Genomic DNA, 22,861 nt, shown 5'->3' with positions numbered 1-22,861 from the left:
CCGTTGGCAGCACTGTTGAGCTTGCACTGAGTCAGGCAAGAGCGGAACAGGAGAGTGCAATGCCCCAGAGATGGACTGCAGAGATGTTGGAAGATGGAGGAGTGGTCAGTGGTGTCAAAGGTGATAGACGTCAAGGAGGATGATAACACTTACACACAGTGCAAACATCACGCTTCACATATCTCCCGCTGCTGGCTATTGATAGTAACTATAGATAGGCCTATAAAATAAAGGGCTGCAGGGTGGGGGGGCAGGGGAGAGAAGAAAAAGTGTTTTGTCATGATGCTCCGGCCATCATGGTGTGTGGGGCAAGCTTCATGGACCAGCTGGTCTTTTCCTGCCTGAATTTATGTTCATATGTAGCTGAAGATAATCTCTATTTGCAAGCTTATGGATTTAAGAGTAACTTAGGAATGCATGGTTAATTCTCTTTAATTTTACTCGTGAAATCATAAAATACAATCCATAAGTTACATTAATAAATATGAACAATTTATCTTAAAAGGAACCAGGTTCCTATCAATCTCCATAGTGTTTCTTCATACAAAATTTTATATATATATTAAGCAAATGGCTAGATAGTTTTCCTTCGGAATAAAGCAGTACTCCTGGCTTTCAAAATGACATTTTTTGTATCCTTGTGAGGGATCAAGTAATTCCACTTCCCCCATGACTACACATCATCTGTGGCTAGAAGATCAGGCCAGCAGCCTGCTCCCAAGCCTCCGCCAATGCCACTTCAAGTCAACCAGTGGGAATATTTAACTGCAGCCTGAGGATGAATCTGCCTCAGATTTTCTTTCACTTCTGCGGCAGGTACCTAATCTTCCACTCGCAGGTCAGTGGAGATCAGGAAACACTGATATGGGGGAAGCTTGAGATCACATCCTCCATTACTGTTACAAGTTCATCTCAGGTCATTCTTATATCAGTGCTGATATTTTCCTCTGTGCCTCACTTTTGATGAGTTTATAAACTTATTTAACATGTTTACAAACTCATTAAATGCAAAATACAGAAGAAGATATTTCAGTAGGCATTTCAAGTTAAGTGCAACAGTTTAAAAGGACTTATTGTTCATATATACCTTGGATTTGTGAAAATGTCAGCAGGAGTTCGAAGGCAAACCAAGGCAGTGAGTTGGATTTGAACATGTGACACGAATGATCGGATGAGATTCCTGGACGCAGGAGGGGAAAAGGAAAGTCAGACAGCCATTGGCACACACCTTTGAACTGTCCTTGCAGCATCCACAGAAGGCTGGGTGGGTGCAGCTCCCAGCATGTCCTCTCCACACAGAAAATAAAATTACAAAAAAAGGCCATCACAAATAAGTTAAAAGGCTACTTGAATATATCCAGGGGCATCAGAGTGAAATGGATAGAAGGCAGAAAAATATCTTTCCCAATTTGAGGGTGGAGGACAAAGAGGGATGAAGTAAACAAGATCCTCACAATTATCTATTCCCCACCTGGACAGAACAGTAAATTTTATAATTGACCATGTGAAATTTTACTCCGGTTACAAGGTTTTTTTTTGTTGAAAAAGACTAGATGCATTAAGCAGAAATACATTTCAAGATGGTTTGTGCAACAACACAGTGCCTGGTGGTGGGGATATCAGTCCATTCAAGGCAACAACCAATTAGTCTTTGTGGCATGCCTGTAGATTCACCATATAAATCAGTTTGTTCTTGCATTCCCCGGTATTTGATGCGCAAATTCCCACATGATCAGTGCATTTAACAGTTAAATTGGAGAGGAAAATATATCAAACTATATCTGCGCCAGAAGACGACTTGTTGTTCTTAATGGAAAATGGTTGATTAGCAGATAGTCCTATATAAGCCACTAAAACACCTTTTCAAGTGTCCTGCTCCAGTCTAATATCTCTAGCAACAAAGCAAGAGTGACTCGACTAGTTGGGTGGAGGGGGAGGAGTTCAAATCCTCTCAATTGATATGCAAATTTGCAGGCAACCATTGGTGATTTGGCTCAGTGCTCAATGCATGGCACTGTACATGGAGGGTTAAAATTGACGAGGCCAGTCTTGCTGCAGAGATACATCTGCCGTGTCCCTGATCGCAGACCAGCAATGGTGGCAGCTTTAGGAGATTGAGGATAAAAGGAGAAAGATGGTTGGATGAGGCAGTGGTGTGGTGGTGGTAAGAGAAAGGAAAAGTAGTGTGCATACAATTTATCACAACCACGTCCCAGACAAAATCAAAATTGTGGAAAAAGTGCTTGGAACAGGAAGTTCCTGCTCACAACAGAAGTCCCTTTGCAGAATCACTCAAGTGCTCTTGAAACAGGAGCCCAGCGATGGATTTGCCTGTTCAAACACCAACAATGGTGTGCATCTGAATAAAACCCCCCGACTCTAGCAACCCTTTGGTTTATCCAGAATTTAACATGACGATTTAAGTCATCGCAATACAAGTGCGCCTGTTGCTATGGGAGGCCCTTCTTCTCACTACTATGGTGTAGTTCATTTCCAAACTAATGGATAATTTCATCTATTGCTTATAATGGTTGAGATTCACACATTGATTCTAGAAAGGAAATAATGCATTCACAGAATGAAACTGAGGTCCAGTGTTCTAGTCACCTTGGAAGCTAAACGTCCACATTCAAATCACCATGGAAGTGAGCAGCATAGGTTTCAAACTTCAAGGCGACAAGAGCTTCAGTTCACCCTATAGTAAGCACTCAGCGTTCTCATAAGGTACGACACATCAGCACATGCGTGTCCTACAAGCCAATCACCTGGTTAGAGGTCAGCCACACAGTCAAACCCTTCAAACATTGCTTGTTCCTGTGCCGTTAATGCCCAGGAGTCACTAAACGGCGTCAGGACCGGTTTCTGCGCTGTGAACTCTTCATCAAAGTTCCGGACATCATTTACGCCGCTTAATTCTGGGACAAATGGCGGCTTTGCTCTTCGAGCAAACATGGCCTCCCAGTCTACTTCCTGTGAAACAAAATCACAGATGAGAATGCTTGGGTGCTAGATGAACAAAAACTATTTAAATTAATACAAATGGAAACTACATAACAAAACAAGTGAAGGCATCAATTACATTCAATATACATATTTTATACAATCAATGTACATGTATAAAATGGTCAGTCACAGCCACTAGGTGTACTGACTTGGCGTGTGAAATGCCACTATCACCTATGAGGATAGTGGACAAACCCTTTCCCCAATTAAATACATAACTAATGTTTCTAAAAGATTTTTTTCCTATTTGTCTAGTTGTTTATTCATTTGGAAACGTGTAGTTTTTCCTCCTTTTTATGTTGTCTTTCGCTTTCCAACTGGGAAAGAGGGCTCATAAAACCTACTCTAGAGCTAGATTCTACAAGCTGAGCAAAAGCAGCTTGGGTGACTTGCCTGCTAACTTTCCCCTTTCCTTTCTGCACGGTCCCCCAGTCAGTACTTTCCCCCAGATGTCACAACCATGCAGGGAAATAGCAAAAGCAAACACACATATCACCACCTTGTAGTACGCCATGTTGTGCTACACCACCTGAACCAACAGCTAATCGGAGGTATCCTTAGACTGTTTACTTACTGTGTCTCTGGAACCAGTAACTGGGAGCAAGTTGTGGGCAAATTCTTCAAGTCCCAAATGTCTGGCCAGCTCTGGCAGGCTGGGAATCCCCCCCACCCCTTTCACTTATGCTTATTACTCACCCTGAAATACATGTCCTTTTTCACCTCTTCAGCATCCTGATCCCCAGCTCCCAGACGACATTCTGGATTCTTTCTCAGAAGCTGGAACAAAAAGGAGAAAAAAAAGTCATGTGAAACTTCTTGTTTACTAACTTTTCTCTGTTAACCCCACCTCCTTCTCTTCGGACAAAAAGAAGCTAATAGTTGCAATCCCATCAAACTGACCTTCCTCATGACTGAAATAGCCTCTGTTGAAAGAAATCGTGGGTAGCGGACCTCATCGTTGACAATGCTATCAAACACCTCATCATCATCATCTCCCGGAAAGGGGCACTGAAAGGAACCAAACACAGAACCACTTTCCATATTATATTAAAAAATTAGAATGAGTGGGCGAGGCCCAGTGGTGTAACGAGTTAGTGCAGGGATGCAGTGGGACGGGGCAGATGCTGCAGCATTATTTCACAGAGTTTTCAATCCCAATCTCCTCCCCTCAAAGCACACTTTATGGGGCACAGTTCCAGATGCGCAGGCAGCAATCTGATACCTCGCCTAAGTAGAATCATAGAATCGTTACAGCACAGGAGGCAGCCATTCAGCCCATCGAGCCTGTGCCGGCTCTTTCCAAGAGCAATCCAGTTAGTCCCATTCCCCCGCGCTCTCCCCGTAAGTAGCCATTCTTTACACGTGAACCCAGGCATCGGGTGCCAGCAGGCTATTCTCGTCTGGACAGCAAAGACATCAACATCCATATATTGTCACCAGGCCCGTTGAGGAATTTGGGGGCCCAGTATATCACCTTTGTTAGGGGCCCAATCCCAAACTTTGTTGCCAATTAGATCAATAAAATCTGCTATAGATTATAATCAAATGGAATTTAGAAAACAAGTATTTGTAATTTTCATCATTTAATAAATAAAGTTTTTTTTAAAAAGTTTATTCAACAGAAAATAGAAAAGTACAGGGATAGCCCAGATAGCAACTTAATATTAATCTCTGCGCTACATTACTGTTGTGGGTTCTCACATTTTGCTGCATCCTAGTGTCTTTAGTCAGTGCAGAAAGATAATTTAATGTGCTCAAAACATGTGACGAACTACCACCGTGCAATTACGGGTCAGTCAAGACTTAATGGCGTAGCAACTTTTGCCATTGAAAGTGATCGAGCGAGAACTGTAGATTTCTATATTATTGATTCATTAGCTGAGAAAAGGGGCAAGGGAAGCACCACTGTTTTTATTCTTCCATTTTCTTTACTGCGTGTTTTATCATCACTGATTAGTTTCATTCATAAATTTGGGCCTCCTCAAGCTTGAGGCCCCAGGACAGTTGTTCTCTCGCTCTCTCGTCAGCACTGATGGGCACTCTCCAGCACGGGTCACCAGGAGATCAGGAGTGGGATTCCTGTCTGATTTTTACCCTTTCTAGTGCTGCCCAGACCAAGAGCAACTAACTCAGCACAGAACAACAACTGAACCAGAGCCCTCCTGATTTGTATAACTTAATGCTACAGATCGTGCCTTTAACCACTAGGCCATGAGGGTTCCCTTTAAATTGCAGTCTTATTCAAGGAGCCAGAGTGAAGGGCTAAGAGCCTCACCAAAGGGAAGGAGAAGAATTTATTTTAAAATAAAAATCAAGGGCAAGTCAATCTCCCCGTATGGGTCAAAATTGAATGTCAGAGTTGGAACAGATCACCTACTTGCCTTCTCATGCTTTTATAAATCATTCCTTTATATTCACTGGATGTTCACTTGCAAGACTGGCTTTTAAAAAAAAAAATTATTTACTCCTCAGTTTCCTGGCACCATGTCCCATATCCAGCCGGGAGGACGGAGGGGCAATTTGCTCCCAGCTCTCTGCTTTATGAAAAACCAGTAGATGTACGAGACTGATGACACTCTCCGATTTCCCTACCACCTTCCCTGTGTAAAGTGCCATCCCTCCACTCAGCACCTCACCGCAGCTGAAATCAGCAACCTGCCATGTTCTGGGGTGGGGGGTGGGGGGGGGTGGCCATCACAGGCACCAAACTGCATAGCACACTGCTCTAGGAACTGTCAAAGATCTCACCTCTCCCACCAGCATTTCATAAATGAGGACTCCCAGACCCCACCAGTCGACCGCTCGTGTGTATGAGGTCTCAGTCAGCACCTCCGGAGCCAGGAATTCCGGGGTTCCACAAAACGTGTTTGTGTGATCACTAAAACCCATTCCTGCAAACAGACACATTTCAATTACTGTATTAATAATGAACTTGTATACTTGAGACAGACAAGACGACAACTGCCTAGGAGGGTCAGTCAGTCACAGCCCGTTAGAGTTTAATTCCTTCAACAGCTTGTAAAAAAAACCATTCCAGTGTGGCATAAACCTTCGTTTGGGCTCTGGCATCTTTTTGTGTAACTGAAGTTACATTATTTTACTTTTTCTTCTTGCACCATTCCTGACCAACAGGATGGGAAGGAATCCTGCTCTCAAAGCATCTACTGTGGAGTAACCAGCTCTTGTATTTTCCCTGTCAACCTGTGGGGTCCACTCGGTGCCTCCCACAATAGGACAGCTGGGATCAAGAACTCCTCCTTTGGCTGAATCCCAGTAGTCAGAGACAGGACCAGTGTCTAACTGCTCAGGGATTGAGCACACTGCAGCATCAACATATTGCAGCACACTTTTTTTTAAAAATGAAGAAATGTCACAGTTACAAGAAAAGTCCAGCTGGTCCATCAAGCCTGTCCCGTCCCAGCAGGGTATAACATTCTGACACAACATCACTGCCATTTCCACCGCCACCCAGCCTCTCAATCTCCCCAGAAAAGGCAAAAAAAAACAACTTTAGCCAACTTAGGAAAAAACTCTGGGAAATTCCTCTCTAATCCCTGAAAACAATCAAGCAAGTTTCAGGAGACCAGAGTGACCGGGAGACGCCGGGCCCCCACGGCGACCTATCTACATGTTAATTTATTTCAATTTCACACTTGAATGTTTAACAAAATTAAAGAAAATGTATAAGCAGTAGGCTATAAACTTCTGAAATTGATGGATTATAAATATATAGACAATCCAAGGTAGAGGGACACGCCCCAAAACACAGGGCGCCACCAGGATTGCAGAAGAGAGTGAGACTATCAGATAAATCAAGCTGTGGTGGTAAGGAGACACCAAACTTAAAACTGTCGTTTGCAGGCGCACGAGACAATAGAGGGAGGGGAGGAATTGCAGAGTTTTGAAGTTCTGGCAAATGAGGAATTAGAGTAGGGATCATTGCAATGAGCTTGGGTTTCAACAGTGAGGATACAGGAGATGGAAAGAATATGTAGGACAGCATTTGTACTTAATTGATGAGAATGAGTGAGGTTAAAAAAAAGAGCATTCATCAGGCAGTGTTCAGCTGCCAGAAGAAAGTGTTGCTAAAAGCCAACAGTTTTTGCTGGAGTCCCTCCTTGGTTTGTCCTGTCGCTTAGTGAACAAGACAGTGTGAGCCACAATTGCCACTCCTGTATTTTGCACCCGAGAAACCCCCTGTTGTAAAGAGCTCCATCTAGTAGTTTGATTGAGAACAAGGGGAAGTGTCATGATAAAGAATGTACAGCACAGAAACAGGCTATTCGGCCCACAGGTCCATGTCGGTGTTTATGCTCCACACGAGCCTCCTCCCAACCTTTCTTCATCTAACCCCATCAACATAACCTTCTATTCCTTTCTCCCTCATGTGTTTATCTCGCTTCCCCTTAAATGTATCTATGCTAGTCGCCTCAACTAATCCTTGTGGTAGCGAGTTCCACATTCTCACCACTCTCCAGGTAAATAAGTTTCTCCTGAATTCCCTATTGGATTTATTATTGACTATTATATTTATGTCCCCTAGTTCTGGTCTCCCCCGTAAGTGGAAACATCTTCTCTACGTCTATCCTATCAAATCCTTTCATAATCTTAAAGGCCTCGATCTAGAGAAAAGAGCCCCAGCCTGTTCAATCTTTCCTAATAGGTATAACCTCTCAGTTCTGGTATCATCCTTGTAAATCTTTTTTGCACCTTCTCCAGTGCCTCTATACCCTTTTTATAAACAAGTAAAGAGCTCAAATATCAGCTAAAAGCTAGGATTCAAAGTTAGCCTTTGGTCTGGGATCCAAATCCGCCACCACTTCAACACTGTCTATTCTTACAAAAATATTTAACTTTATTGATTATAGAGTCATAGAGTTATACAGCACGGATAGAGGCCCTTCGGCCCATCGTGTCCGCGCCGGCCATCAAGCCCTGTCTAATCTAATCCCATATTCCAGCATTTGGTCCGTAGCCTTGTATGCTATGGCATTTCAAGTGCTCATCCAAATGCTTCTTGAATGTTGTGAGGGTTCCTGCCTCCACAACCCTTTCAGGCAGTGAGTTCCAGACTCCAACCACCCTCTGGGTGAAAAAGTTCTTTCTCAAATCCCCTCTAAACCTCCTGCCTTTTACCTTGAATCTATGCCCCCTTGTTATAGAACCCTCAATGAAGGGAAAAAGCTCCTTAGTATCCATCCTATCTGTGCCCCTCATAATTTTGTACATCTCAATCATGTCCCCCCTCAGCCTCCTCTGCTCCAAGGAAAACAAACCCAATCTTCCCAGTCTCTCATCATAGCTGAAGCGCTCCAGCCCTGGTAACATCCTGGTGAATCTCCTCTGCACCCTCTCCAAAGCGATCACATCCTTCCTGTAGTGTGGCGACCAGAACTGCACACAGTACTCCAGCTGTGGCCTAACCAGTGTTTTATACAGCTCCATCATAACCTCCTTGCTCTTATATTCTATGCCTCGGCTAATAAAGGCAAGTATCCCATATGCCTTCTTTACCACCTTATCTACCTGTTCCGCCGCCTTCAGGGATCTGTGAACTTGCACACCAAGATCCCTCTGACCCTCTGTCTTGCCTAGGGTCCTCCCATTCATTGTGTAGTCCCTTGCCTTGTTAGTCCCTCCAAAGTGCATCACCTCGCACTTTTCCGGGTTAAATTCCATTTGCCACTGTTCCGCCCATCTGACCAACCCATCTATATCGTCCTGCAGACTGAGGCTATCCTCCTCGCTATTTACCACCCTACCAATTTTTGTATCATCAGCGAACTTACTGATCATACCTTTTACATTCATATCCAAGTCGTTAATGTAGACCACAAACAGCAAGGGACCCAGCACCGATCCCTGTGGTACCCCACTGGCCACAGGCTTCCAGTCACAAAAACAACCTTCGACCATCACCCTCTGCCTTCTGCCACTAAGCCAGTTTTGTATCCAAAGTGCCAAGGCACCCTGGATTCCATGGGCTCGTACCTTCTTGACCAGTCTCCTGTGCGGGACTTTATCGAAGGCCTTACTGAAATCCATGTATACCACATCCACTGCGTTACCCTCATCCACAAGCCTAGTCACCCCCTCAAAAAATTCAATCAAATTAGTCATACATGATCTTCCCTTGACAAAGCCATATTGACTATCCCTCATTAATCCATGCTTCTCCAAGTGGAGACTAATTTTGTCCTTCAGAATTTTTTCCAATAATTTTCCTACCACTGATGTTAGGTTCACTGGCCTGTAGTTCCCCGGTTTTTCCCTACTCCTCTTCTTGAATAATGGTACTACATTAGCGGTTCTCCAGTCCTCTGGCACATCCCCTGTGGCCAGAGAGGTTCTGAATATATGTGTTAGAGCCCCCGCAATCTCCTCCTTTGCCTCACTCAGTAGCCTGGGATACATTTCGTCCGGGCCTGGGGATTTATCCATTTTTAGGCCTGCTAAAACCGCCAATACCTCCTCCCGCTCGATGTTAATATGTTCGAGTATATCACAGTCCCCCTGCCGTATTTCTATGTCTACATCGTCCTTCTCCATAGTGAAAACAGATGCAAAAAATTCATTTAGAACCCCTCCTACATCTGCCGGCTCCACACACAGATTGCCATTTTTGTCCCTAATGGGCCCTATTTTTTCCCTAGTCATCCTCTTACCCTTAATATACTTATAAAACATCTTAGGATTTTCCTTTATTTTGCTCGCCAGTGTTATTTCATGGCCCCTCCTTGATCTCCTAATTTCTTTTTTTAAGTATCCCCCTGCACTTTTTGTACTCCTCTAGGGCTTCCTCCGTCTTTAGCCTTTTGTATCTGCCAAAAGCCCTCCTTTTTTTCCTAATCCATTCTCGTATATCCCCTGACATCCAAGGTTCCCTGGAGTTCTTGGAACCACCCTTGACCTTTACGGGAACATGTTGCCATTGTATGGTCTCAATCTCCCTTCTGAAAGGCTCCCATTGCTCCGATGCGGATTTTCCTACAAGCAACTGATCCCAGTCCATTTTGGCCAGATCCTGCCTTATCCTATTAAAATCGGCCTTCCCCCAATTTAGAACCTTTATTTCCGGCCCCTCCCTGTCCTTTTCCATGACCACCTTAAATCTCACCGAATTATGGTCACTGTCACCAAAGTGCTCACCTACTAGCACTTCTTCCACTTGGCCGGCCACATTCCCTAGAATTAGGTCCAGTACCGCCCCCTCTCTTGTAGGACTTTCTACATGCTGGCTCAAAAAGCTCTCCTGGATGCACGTTAAGAATTTTGTACCCTCTAACCCTTTTACACTCTGAGTATCCCAGTTAATATTATCTTGAGGTAACGCTCCTGTAACTTTTACAACTTCTCAACCAAGTACATTCTTCTTTTTAAGATCAACTAATAAATTACATTTTCTCCAAAGTATTCTTCAATTTCCCTTCCTTCTCTCAAAAGGGGGCTGACTCTTGCTAGCGATGATTCTACGGCTCTCTAGTACTTTACTCATGCTGCCATTCTTCATTTCTCAGCCTGGACAGTGGAGTGGTGCCAGGCTATTCAAGCATGGGGACATCACAGTCAAGCCCGATGCTCTTCCCATTTGATATCTACACATACACCCCCCCCCCCCCCCACCCCAAACCAGAAGTGGGAACCTTGGCTCCCCCGCCCCCCCAGGTGTGGAGGGCAATTGTGCCCCAAATGCTAGCTTGGTAGCAATCAACCAACTCCACACAGACCGAGAATTAAACTGGGGTCATTCCCTGTTTGTGTAGTTTAGTGCTACACTGGCTGGTGCCTCTAATCACTGGGGCATTGGGGAAGCCGAGGGCCCATTATTTAAAATGAAAAAGGAAAAATGGAAAATGGGAAAATGCTGGAAATGCACAGCAGGTCAGTATCTGTAAAGAGAAAAGACAATCATGATGTTTCAGGGTGTTTACCCTTCATCAGAACTCTACATTAAACAATTATTTAACATAGTTTGCTTACTTCTCTCAAACAAGCAAGCCTACCTTCTTTGCAGAGCCCAAAGTCACTAATTTTAACATAACCTTCAGCATCCATCAACAAATTGTCCAACTTCAGATCCCTATGAAAGATAGAGGCAAAAATCAGGTACAGATCTGAACATTCAGTAATGTTTATTACACTGCAAGTAGAAGTGAATGCAAACGATTACATAAATCAAATACATTCTTGGTAAGCCTTCAATCACTTGATCGTAAAATGTTCCCACCAGTGCAGCAATTTGCAATAGTTGAAAATGCCAACAGAAGCCATCATAAGTGAATGTATTTTGGGGAGGACCGGGGACACAAGTTTAAACTATGCAAGAGTAGGAATAGATTGGATGTTGGGCGATTCGTCTTTTCCCCCCAGAGAGTAGTGAGCCTCTGGAATGCGTTGCCGGCTGGTGTGGTGGGTACCACTCTCTGCCCTCAGGAGAGAGCTGGACCGGTTCTTGTCTGGGGCAGAGATCGCATCAAATAGAAGGCAAGTTTCCTTATAGATAACACTAGGTCCATGTGATCTCCTGGACTGCTGTCGATCGCTCGAGGGGATCAGAGAGGAATTTTCCAAATTATTTTTTCCTCCCGTATTGGCCCTCGTAGTGGCTGGGATGGGAATTGGCAAGAATCACTCAATAATGGCAAGTAAGCTGGCATAACAGTCAAGGCTAAGGTGTGAACTTTCTATCCCATGGAAAGAGTGTACAATTCTCTAATGAAACAGTTTCTAAACTCACCTTATGTACAGATTCTTCAAAAATGACATTAAGCTAATGAAGAGTTAACAAGACCATCAGTGTATTTAAGCCATGGTTACCTGTAAACTATACTTTTCTCATGCAGAAATTGTAATCCAAGGATAACACAGGCTGCATAAAACCTGGAGAAATACAACAAAAGAATCAGATCACTCACTAATCCAAAGACAATTTGATTACAATAATAAATGCACATAGATACTTACCAAACCCATCATCCTACCTACAATAAAGACAACATTGAGCAAAGTCACAGGAAAAGTCGGAGGTTATTCAGTCTATTGATTCTACTCCATCACTGAGTGTCCTGGCAGCTTTTTATCTTTTTAATTCCAATTCTCCACACCGTTTCCATATCCCTACTTCCAAGTAATTATCTATCTCCCTTTAAACAACTCAATTCATTCTATATCTAAGATCTTGTGAACAGTGTATTCCAGATTGTCACAACCCTTTATTTGAACAATTTTTTTCTGGGTTTGCTTTTAACTGACTTAGTGTGAATTTAATGTTCCCTTGTTCTGGATTCCTCTACTTGAGAGCAGTCATCATTCACTAATTTGTCATTCCCCTTCATTATTTCAACACAATCTGATCACCTCTTATTCCCCTGAACATGAGGGAACATAACCCAAGTGTACTTAGTCTCTCAAATAGCTAAATCATTTCATCCCATCGTTTGTACCAAGTTTATTTTTCCTCCTTCAGTAGGGCAACATATTTTTTGCTAGTTCTAGCTACTATTGATAAATTTATCATCTGACTACTAACTGTTACAAGGATAAATTTGAGACAGTTAGGGTTATTTACCAAATAAAAATAGGCTCGGGCCAGATACTATTGAGGTTTTTAAAATGATTGGATATAGTGGATTTAGATGAAATAATCAAAATGGATAGCAATAGGATTGGAGGACATACCTAAAAATACATAGGCAAGAGTTAAGTTACATGCCAAAAAATATTTCTCTCAACAGAAAGCTGACATTCTTTAGAACGAGCCTCTGGCAGCTGTAACAAGTATGGGTTGTGCTCCAGTCCATGAAGAAGTGCCATGGCGCATTCCTGACGCAAGAGGATAGTGCCACATATCAAGAGGGTGCGAGTTAGATAAGTTCTACTAGTGGTGATAGTCACAGCTAACCACAGTTTCCTGCAGCTTGCTACGGAGTCCGGAAGCTATTTCCCCCTAAATTGTCCTTCTATTTCTTTCTCTAGAGTTAGAATTACTAGTGATTGGAGAGGGTGGTGCACAAGATTGCACTGTCTAGTGGATGGGTGAGCACTGATGGCTTTTCTCATCTCTCTTTTCATGTCTGTATGAATAGCACTTACTTTATGCTCCCTTGAGCTGACTGAGTGTCTTACCTCCTAACGTCCACATCACAATGCAATGCATTTGATCAGTTTCCAAATTCTCATGGACCACTTACCGAGCTTGGGGTTCAGAGAAGACATTGGAACGAATGTGCATCATTAGGTCTCCTCCAGGTGCATACTCCATCACAAAGCAAACGTGGTCTTTGGTTTGAAAGCACGCAAAGAGGTTTACAAGGAAAGGGTGCTTTGCAGAGTTCGCTGTCTCAAAGATTCGCTTCTCACACATCAGGCTAAAAATAGAAGGCAATAACAGATATAAGGGATGGTGAATTCAGTTCAGCATATTTATGCAGAGCAAATAGCATTTTAATGTAACATTTAGTCTAAACAAGAAACGATAAACTGTTAACAATGAGTAAGGGACTGATTTATGGTTTTCACAGAAAAATGAATGGAATCTCCCCCAAAACGCTGGTAAAAATCCTGTAATCCATGTAATAAAAACAGAATTTGACTTATTCAGTCAGCAGAGGGATCACAGAATGGAAACCCAAAACTCAAATGAAAACCCCAGAATGCAGTCACCTGATCATGAACAAAATATACAGGGCGATAGGTCATGTCTGACTAACCGCGTTGAATTTTTTTTTGAAGAGGTCACTAGCATGGTGGATAGGGGAGTGTCTATATTGACTTCCAGAAGGCATTTATTTACATATATAAAATATACTCAAAATGTTGCTCTTTAAAGGTTAAAGCACTTCTCACCTCTTCCACATATAGTTTGCAAGTTCTATTTTCTCTTCACTTTCTTATTCTCCCCCTTTATGAATTTTTGCAGCAGCAGTGAATGGGAACAAAACCAAGTGAGGAATTATTGCACCAAAGTTATTAAAGCATTTGAATCAGTGACAGCTATGAATCAAATGATTTCAAGAGTTATGTCTCAAGCACATTATAGATCATAATTATCCCATCACTCAAATCCACGAGTTAGAATAATTCTCAGTCAGGCCACCCAATGACATGCCACATAAGAAGGGGAAAAACAAATGTTCTTCATCTCACCCCAGGGAATTTGAACTGATTCCAGATTAGCAGAGTCTACGGTCACAGGGAAGTTTAAAAAAAGAAAATAAACTGTAACCTTCCCTGTTGCTCCCTTCCCCATTGGATCAGTGAGTTTATCCAGCATATAGTTGAGCCACAGAGACCAGGAAGGACCACAGTTCGATCCCCAGTCTGTGCTGATCTTAGATTCAGGAGAAAAAAAAAAGTCAGCCAGGATTTCTGCTCTTGATGTCTTACCCACTGCTGAAAAGTGCACATGCATCAGGGTCAGGCTTGATCGTGATGCTCCCTGCAGTCAAATAGTTTGCCAAAATCAAAACTGACTGACATTGATGTATGTTCACCTTCCAGTAGCGATCACTGACTAGAGTCAATCTGCAAGAATAACAGGTACTTGAGGGCATCTGATACCTGTGGCACTGTATCCCAGGCAACAATCAGTCAACGCCTTCAGGAGAGATGGGGAAATGGAGAAAATTCAGAGAGAAAAAATAAACTCTCCCTGTTGCACTGGTAGCAAACACCCACCTGTCCACTTCATCCCGACACACTACATTTCCTTTCTTCAAGGCTTTAATAGCAAACATTTTCTTAGTCAACTTATATTCTGCTAGCAGCACCTAGGATAGAGCAAATTAGTTAGAACAGAAGTACTGGAACCCACTGGTTTCTGAAAGTGAGGTCCCTATACCTTAGTGTGCAAAAAGATCCCAGGGGTGTCAAAAGTCATGTTTTCATCCCCACCGTAGCACATATACATACGCACACCCATACACACACTTTCAGCAGGGGCATAGGAACTGCGATCAATTTTCCCCTCCTGAACCTAAGGGCCAACTGTGGTGCTTCTAAATTACCTCCTTCCCTCCCCGTGCACCGAGATCAGCTAACTCAACACAGACCAGGCGATGAAACGGGGACCTCCTGGTCCACTTGACTCCGAGGTGCAATAGATAAAACTTGCTGTACCAACAGAGGGAACCCAGGATAAACAAACATTCTTATACAAACTCTAGACTCTTGTTATTTTAACACATATTGACTGTACACTTTTATCTGCCATACAGCTGTGCTTTAGAATGGGTTTTTACACCAGATATTTTCCTTTGGATTCAGCACAGTCATAGGCCACTCACTTGCTTCCACCCGTTTGTCTTAACTTGCCTAATATTAGGTAAACGTAGCAAGCCCAGGGGTTGATCAGAGAATTCTTATTGCTGTGTTTCGGCTTACTGGATATGTGTCAAGGGCTAAGTTTCCGAAGTTGCCCAACTTCAGAAGGTGGAAGAATAAACACTTTTAGAACGTGGCTCAGGCTACAAGCTACTACTCAGATGAACAGTAACTAGATAAATGAACAGTAATTACAGATTTTACTGTTCGCCTCACAATATTGAAAACAAAGGCACTTCTCCTGCACCAATACTTAACATAAAACTGAACCTTAAAATATTCCCCCATATCTGATGTGGTTGTTCCCAATCACATTTCTGGGTTTTTTGACCATTTTTGCATAGAAAGGATTTTGGGGGGAAAAAATAAGTTACTTTTAATGCTGAGTTTTTAAAAACAACATGTATTCTCATGAGTTTGGAAAAAAGGAGGTACCTGGACAAAAAGGTGGTTAATATGTTAAATGGAAGTTGTTTCTCCCAGAGTCTAAACAATAAGCAATTAGTTAACTTGTCTGGCTTTCAGAAAGACACCTCTCACCATAGTGTTGGAAAACCCTTTCATCGGTCGGCCTGTGAGGGGGGGGGGGGGGGGGGGGGGGGGAGTAGAACAGGGGCATGCTTTTTGATAAAGAGGGGCTTTTAAAACTAAACACGGACACCAAACACAGTCGGACAGCAAGGTACTGCGAGAAGGTTAAAAGACAGGAGACTGTAGGTGTGGGGGAGGGGGGGTGGGAACAGAAGAGAGAGAGAGAAAAAAAAAGGTTCTGCCCTGGGTTATAGGACAGAATACAGAGGAGTTAGTCCAAGTCAAGCATGGCAACCCTCTGAGGTGGGATCGCACAGTATGTTCATTCTTATCTTATCACACAGAGATAAGTTGTACTATTTCAACTATGACTCTCATCGTAACCATTGCTATATATGTTCATTGTACTGAGGAATAAAGCTATTTAACAATTCAAAACCAAGCTTTGTCTCATCTAGTGTTAAACCGGTCCACCTTTGGAGGGATATAATAAATACATGTGCGTGCGAAAGATACGTAGATGCTATCCATATCACAAATGGATTTTCAGTGCTACAACCGTGGATTCTACTATAATACAAGTACATACAGGGCAATACGAGTCAACTCACAACAGTAAGATGCTCAGTCTACTTATGGGAACGACTGATGTCCTTGAACCCAAGAAGGTATCTATACCAGACACAAATCTATAACAGCTACCATGGAATCTCTGGCCGGCCCTACTGCTGTCTGTCTCAAATACAGCCCAAGATACATATATTCCAGAAGAAAGGAAATTAAAACATTTGTCCAACTCAGGGCTGCCAATCAGATACTTTAAAAATCCACAATGTCAAATAATAAGGATATTTGCTGGTTGGGGAAATTGCTAGCATCCTTTAAACCTCAAAGCCTGTAAACTACAGGCTTGTAAACTTAACCAGACAGTTACAAGGTATGCTACTGACATACTAATGCTAAGGACTCTGCAGTTAACAGACATCAGCAAATTAAACCATTTTTTTTCCCATAGCAGAAACCTATAAATGTCAAAAACACAACAAGCAAGTAAACCCCATATCAGTGCCGTGTAAATGGCCTTTTGCACACTAGACCATACTGTCTAGTGTCTGAAACCTGCAGAAGCAGAGAGTAGTAATTCACATTTAAACAGACGGCAAGTAGCAAGACACTGAAAAATAAACTTTATTAGAAAGATGACCGAAACTGCCAATTCATCACAAATGTCCCCATACCTTTCCAAAGTGACCCCGTCCCAGCAAGGCAACACAACAGAAATCTTCAATATGCAAGGTCTGCTTTCTGCAAGGAGACATTGGAATTTCTTTTTTAGTAAGGATTGCAACAATACTTAACTGATAATAACTATTAACTAGTTTTGACAGCAAATGCTGAAAATGCACAGGAAGCCAATTAGCATCTGAAAATAAAACATAAGAGGGGGAGGTTAACATTGCAGTGGTTCTGGTGAAGAACCTCATTCAAAACATTAACCTACGTTTCAGGTGCTGACTGATGTGCTGCGCACTGTCTTCCTCCAGCAAAGTGGAACAGCCCGACAGCACTTACTGTCTAGGCTCATACATGAATAATGGTCACTTGGGCGAGATAGTGAAGGACTGCAAGCATCCACGGAATCATACCCCAGTACAAGTCAGAGCTTTCAGGGAGGGGGCGGGGGAAAAGAGAAATCAATACAGACACAAAAAAAGGCTGGAGTTAAGTCCCAGAGGTAACAACAAAAGTATAGAGGAGCAATCCAGCACCTGGCTATGAAAAAGTATGTAAAATTGACCAAATGAAGGTTTATCTTCGGAAGACATAAGATCAAGATCCAAGCTAATGAAATCCCACTAAAATGAAGTCAACTTCTTGTAACTCGATCTACTTAAGCTACCTACCTGTATAGACATATAAAGCAATGATAATGGTCACCTCTTACCTCGGTGTAACCCGTGCTTGATTTGGTATCTCAGGGGCTTGGTCAGTCTGTTGAGTTATTGCCACTGTACCATTTCTGATTGCACTCTACAAAAAAACAGAACAGCTCAATAATCTGAACAAGCACAATTGCAGTAGAAAAGAAAGTTAAGATATTCCTCTTCTCCCCACCCCAAAAAAGAGAAATTGTGGTCAGGTTGAGGGATGTCAATGCAAGGAAATGGCGTACATTTCCACTTCTCCCCCTCCTTAATGGAGTATTGGTTCCGTGGGCACCATTCACCCTTCTGTACCTCACCCAGTGATCATTATTCATGTGGCAGGCTAATTGATTGCAGGAACATCACAGCTAAGCCTGTTCATGCCATTATTGAACATCCAAATATGCGCTTTCCTGGATAGTGACTCCTAACTGGTTTTCCCCCCTCCCTCATCCAGTGAGGATCAGCTAGGCAAGAACAGGCTGAGGATCGAAACTTAGACTTTTCAGTATTGCTCTGCTGCTCACTGTATAAATTCAAGTCATTTAAGAGTCCATATTTTTCTCTTTACATACGTCAACATGAGATGTTTACAGTGGGTCAAATGCTGTACATATCTGATGGAGCATAAAAGTCTTTGCAGAATGTCCCAACATTAACATCACTACACCAGGAAAACATTCACTTTCCCAAGTTTATCTCTATGGCTTAAAGCGATAGGCAGACAATATAGGCAGCATTGATGCTATTCATTTATTGCATGACTTTAAATTGCCCAATAACTCAAGTTTTAGAAAACTGCTCCTCATTCCGAATAAATTGGGTATCCCAGTGCTCTCGTGTTTACAAAATACTTTTCTCTAGTACTTTTAAAAACATTTAAAATTAGCTCCATGGAGGTTAATAAAACCACAGAGAGCTGTCTAACTACCATCCTGAAAATCCAAAATGACAACAGTAGTGGTGTGATTCGGAGCAAGAAGAGTGATTATTCATAATTTATTGCTCGAGTATTTCCCACTCATTCAATTAAACACCAGTATTGTTGGAATACTAGTGTCATTTGTACTATCCTAATCAATGCCCCAGCAGAGATCAGGAATCAAACCTGGGCGTTATGGTCAGTATGGCTTAACTATATTGCCTTTATCAACAGTCATCCCAGGGGAAGGGAGGAGTGAACAGAGCTCTCCTTCCTTCCTTATGGGGAAATATTTCAAGCTCAGCCCAGCCAAGATTATGGACTTGCATTCCACCACATACAGTACAGCACATCCCTCAGATAATGAAGCAGTCCATGCCCGCATGCAGCAAGACCTGGACAATATCCAGGCTTGGGCCGATAAGTGGCAAGTAACATTCGTGCCAGACAAGTGCCAGGCAATGACCATCTCCAACAAGAGTGTGTCTAACCACCTCCCCTTGACGTTCAATGGCATTACCATCGCCGAATCCCTCACCATCAACATCCTGTGGGTCACCATTGACCAGAAACTTAACTGGACCAGCCACATAAATACTGTGGCTACAAGAGCAGGTCAGAGGCTGGGTATTCTGCGGCGAGTGATTCACCTCCTGACTCCCCAAAGCCTTTCCACCATCTACAAGGCACAAGTATGGAGTGTGATGGAATACTCTCCACTTGCCTGGACGAGTGCAGCTCCAACAACACTCAAGAAGCTTGACAACATCCAGGACAAAGCAGCCGACTTGATTGTTTAGGGTGGTGCCATTCACTCCCCTCACCACCGGCACACTGTGGCTGCATTGTGTACCATCCACAGGATGCACTGCAGCAACTCGCCAAGGCTTCTTCGACAGCACCTCCCAAACCCGCGACCTCAACCACCTAGAAGGACAAGGGCAACAGGCACATGGGAACAACACCACCTGCACGTTCCCCTCCAAGTCACACACCATCCCGACTTGGAAATATATCGCCGTTCCTTCATCGTCGCTGGGTCAAAATCCTGGAACTCCCTAACAACACTGTGGGTGAACCTTCACCACACGGACCGCGGCAGTTCAAGAAGGCAGCTCACCACCACCTTCGCAAGGGCAATTAGGGATGGGCAATAAATGCTGGCCTCACCAGCGACGCCCACATCCCATAAACGAATTTTAAAAAATTATGGTTAAGCAACTAAATATTAGTTGTAATATTAAGTTTGTAATTGTAAATATTAAGCAACTACTTAAGAAAGAAGCTACTGGTAGTTATATAGCACCTAATCGATCAGAAACATCCCAAAATACTTCACAAACAATGAAGTACTTTGAAATGCAGTCACTTACATAGACCACCTCAATAGTCAGTTTGCGCCCAGCAACGAGATGAAGTGACTAGTTAATCTATTTTTAAGTGGTGCTGGTTGAGGGAGGAATGTTGGCAGGGATGTTAGGTAGGGAGCTCCTGGGTCAAAATCCTGGAACGCCCTACCTAACAGCACTGTGGGAGAACCTTCACCACACAGACTGCAGCGGTTCAAGGCGGCGGCTCACCACCACCACCTTCTCAAGGGCAATTAGCGATGGGCAATAAATGCTGGCCTTGCCAGCGAAGCCCACATCCCACGAACGAATTAAAAAAAAAGGAAAGCTCCCTGCTCCTCAACATTCACCTGGATTCCAGCAAGTTAATATGTAGCTGCAATCGAAATGCTCCACTTAAATGTTTATTTCAAAATATACACATCATACACAATCCTAGCATTTTAGTAGGCACTTTTTCCCTTATAAAAGAAAAGTTAGAAGTCACCATTTTATTACTTTCCAAACCAATTACACCATTATTATTATTATTACTCTCTCCCTCCACTGTGCCCCATCTCCAACAACTAGCATTTCTTACCTGACTATCAGCAGGTGTAAGTATCCTTTCCTCTGAGGTGCAATTTATAAAAAGCCGAGGTGGCTTGGGAGGAGGCTCTGGGCTGAACTTTAGGTTGATAGGTGTAAAGTCCCTATATATACACAATTAAATAATGGAAACAAAAAGATCCAAATAATAAACAAGATCTCACACATGGAAGACTATCTATGTTTACTATCGCTTAGAAAATGCTGAGGTCTAGGGCGTATGTTTTAGAAACTGCAAATATAATTTTTTTAAAATTCGTTCATGGGATGTGGGCGTCGCTGGCCAGGCCGGCATTTATTGCCCATCCCTAATTCATTACTTATGTTCAAATTTTTCCAGCAGGTTCTCATCCTAGTTACACAGTTATAATTACTTGTAATTAGCACACTTTTAAAATGGCACAAATTCCAATACCTCATTCAAGTGCCCATTCTTCCTGCGAGAACCTGGACAGTTACTGTTCACAGGTATCGCAGCCTTGTGTGATCGGTCCCCACAAAACGTGCACTTTTCAGCAGAGGGCCATTGGATATCATCAGGCATGTGTACCTGGCTGAATTTTCCCCTTTCTGGCCCAGTAGCACTCTGGTGAAGCCTGGCATTCCTACATCTGCCCAGAGGAGATCAGTTGGCTCAGCAGTAAAAGTGTCAAACTGGGACCTCCCTGGTTTATTTGCCTCCGTTCCACAATGGGCAGAGAACTTATCAACTCAGATTTACCCTCCAAAAAGGCTATCCTGCTAGTTTTTAAATTTGTTCAAAATATTTTACACCTTTCCTATTTCATGAATTAGAACACAAAGACCCAAACAAAGTTTTGTTGGCTCATTTATTAATGTTGTTTCATAATCTAATATTAACAGTTGAGTGCATAAAGGCTGAGCAGGTCAGGACCTCAAGTACAAAAGCAGCTGGCCACTCACGCTTGCTTGTTTCAGTTGAGAGAATGTCAGTTCGCAGTCAGTCTACCAGACGAAGATTAACGTGGAAGTAGTGCACTGCATCTCAGAGGGGCAACCAAAAGCATACACTGCCTATCCTCACCTGAACGGATCGTGCCTCCTGCCCAACAATCTCAGGGCTAAGAACGGTTAGGGTGAAGGAGGTAGCCTAGACTGTCCCATTTATTAAAAATTGGAGGAAGATATTTGGTGGCAACAGAGAGGAACAAAATCCATGATAAGACTGCTAACAATAAACCGGAGTATACAAAAGTTTCTTCACAGCAACTAGAACTTGGTGGCAAAAAGGAGAATTTCCACCCCATGCAGGGTTCTTGCAAATAGAGGAGGAAACCAGATTACAAGGGCAGTATAGCCTAGACTGCGGACTACTCCACAAATTCTGTAAGCATCACTCACACATTGACCTCAAACTGTGGAGCTTCTTACCTCCCTCAGTATTCCCTTCCTGCTACAGGATTTAAAACCCAAGCTTGGAGTCACTTAACCATTCCTTCTTTATTTATCCCATATTCTACTTTGTTCAACCTTGATGTCCTGCAGTATTGGTCTTAGCCCTTCACCTAGGTTTTTTAAATTTAAAAAAGCATGAAGTGTTGCAATATGTTGATTCTTTCTTCCATCAGCCCTGCAAGATCAGATCACAAATTAGGTTTGGTTGCAGGCCCTTCAATCGATTTGAACTAATCCTTTCAGAATGCCAACCCTGTGGTATTCCTAATCTCTACAGCAGCCTGAGAGTGCAGAGACTCATTTAAGCAGGTTGACAGACCTGGAATTCCAACCCATCTGAACTAATGGATCATAAGAGGTTTTCTGCTTGTAAATACAAAAGAACAGCAAAGCTTCAGATCACACAACTTGCCTTGGTTCTGGCGACATGGCGCTGGAATTGCACGATGCTTCAGATGGGGACGTGAAACTGGGATCGGCCGGAGGCAATGGTGGACTCATTGTTGTCATGGTGCTGCAAGGAGGCAGCATACTCATCATTAGACGCCCCCAAGTGGCAATATTGATATTCATCTGTGATGCTCTCAAAAAGTTTTTCCCTGTGAAAAGATAAGGTGCTTCAGTTAGAAAATTTTCAGTCACCGTCCCTTTTGCTTTGCACAGGCTAAATACTTAAAGTATCACAGCACCCTCACCGCACCCAAGCTTTCAGCCAATGTTTTTCTTCCTTCTAATGCACTCAGCTTCTTATAATGGATCAGGATTGAACCACAAAAAAAAATCCAAAAGAAAAAACAAAATATTTT

At 42.9% G+C, this 22,861-nt stretch overlaps 1 protein-coding gene across 1 annotated transcript in view; it reads right to left on the bottom strand.

The window, feature by feature from the left end:
* Nucleotides 1–425: 425 nt before the first annotated feature.
* LOC137300699 (serine/threonine-protein kinase N2-like) overlaps nt 426–22,861 on the bottom strand; it is a 44,232-nt gene continuing 21,796 nt past the window's right edge. Inside the window, exons 11-22 of the mRNA XM_067969955.1 lie at nt 22,468–22,654; nt 20,632–20,743; nt 17,801–17,886; nt 17,094–17,160; nt 14,680–14,771; nt 13,194–13,370; nt 11,821–11,883; nt 11,007–11,083; nt 5,752–5,894; nt 3,904–4,011; nt 3,700–3,780; nt 426–2,970 (exon numbers count right to left, since the gene is read on the bottom strand). Coding sequence (XP_067826056.1) covers nt 2,770–2,970; nt 3,700–3,780; nt 3,904–4,011; nt 5,752–5,894; nt 11,007–11,083; nt 11,821–11,883; nt 13,194–13,370; nt 14,680–14,771; nt 17,094–17,160; nt 17,801–17,886; nt 20,632–20,743; nt 22,468–22,654 — 1,394 coding nt within the window. The 3' untranslated portion in view covers nt 426–2,769. The remainder of the gene's footprint in view (nt 2,971–3,699; nt 3,781–3,903; nt 4,012–5,751; nt 5,895–11,006; nt 11,084–11,820; nt 11,884–13,193; nt 13,371–14,679; nt 14,772–17,093; nt 17,161–17,800; nt 17,887–20,631; nt 20,744–22,467; nt 22,655–22,861) is intronic.

This window comes from Heptranchias perlo, chromosome 31, assembly GCF_035084215.1.
Source record: "Heptranchias perlo isolate sHepPer1 chromosome 31, sHepPer1.hap1, whole genome shotgun sequence".
Lineage (NCBI taxonomy): Eukaryota > Metazoa > Chordata > Chondrichthyes > Hexanchiformes > Hexanchidae > Heptranchias > Heptranchias perlo.
This window is presented reverse-complemented; position numbering and strand designations above follow the sequence as displayed.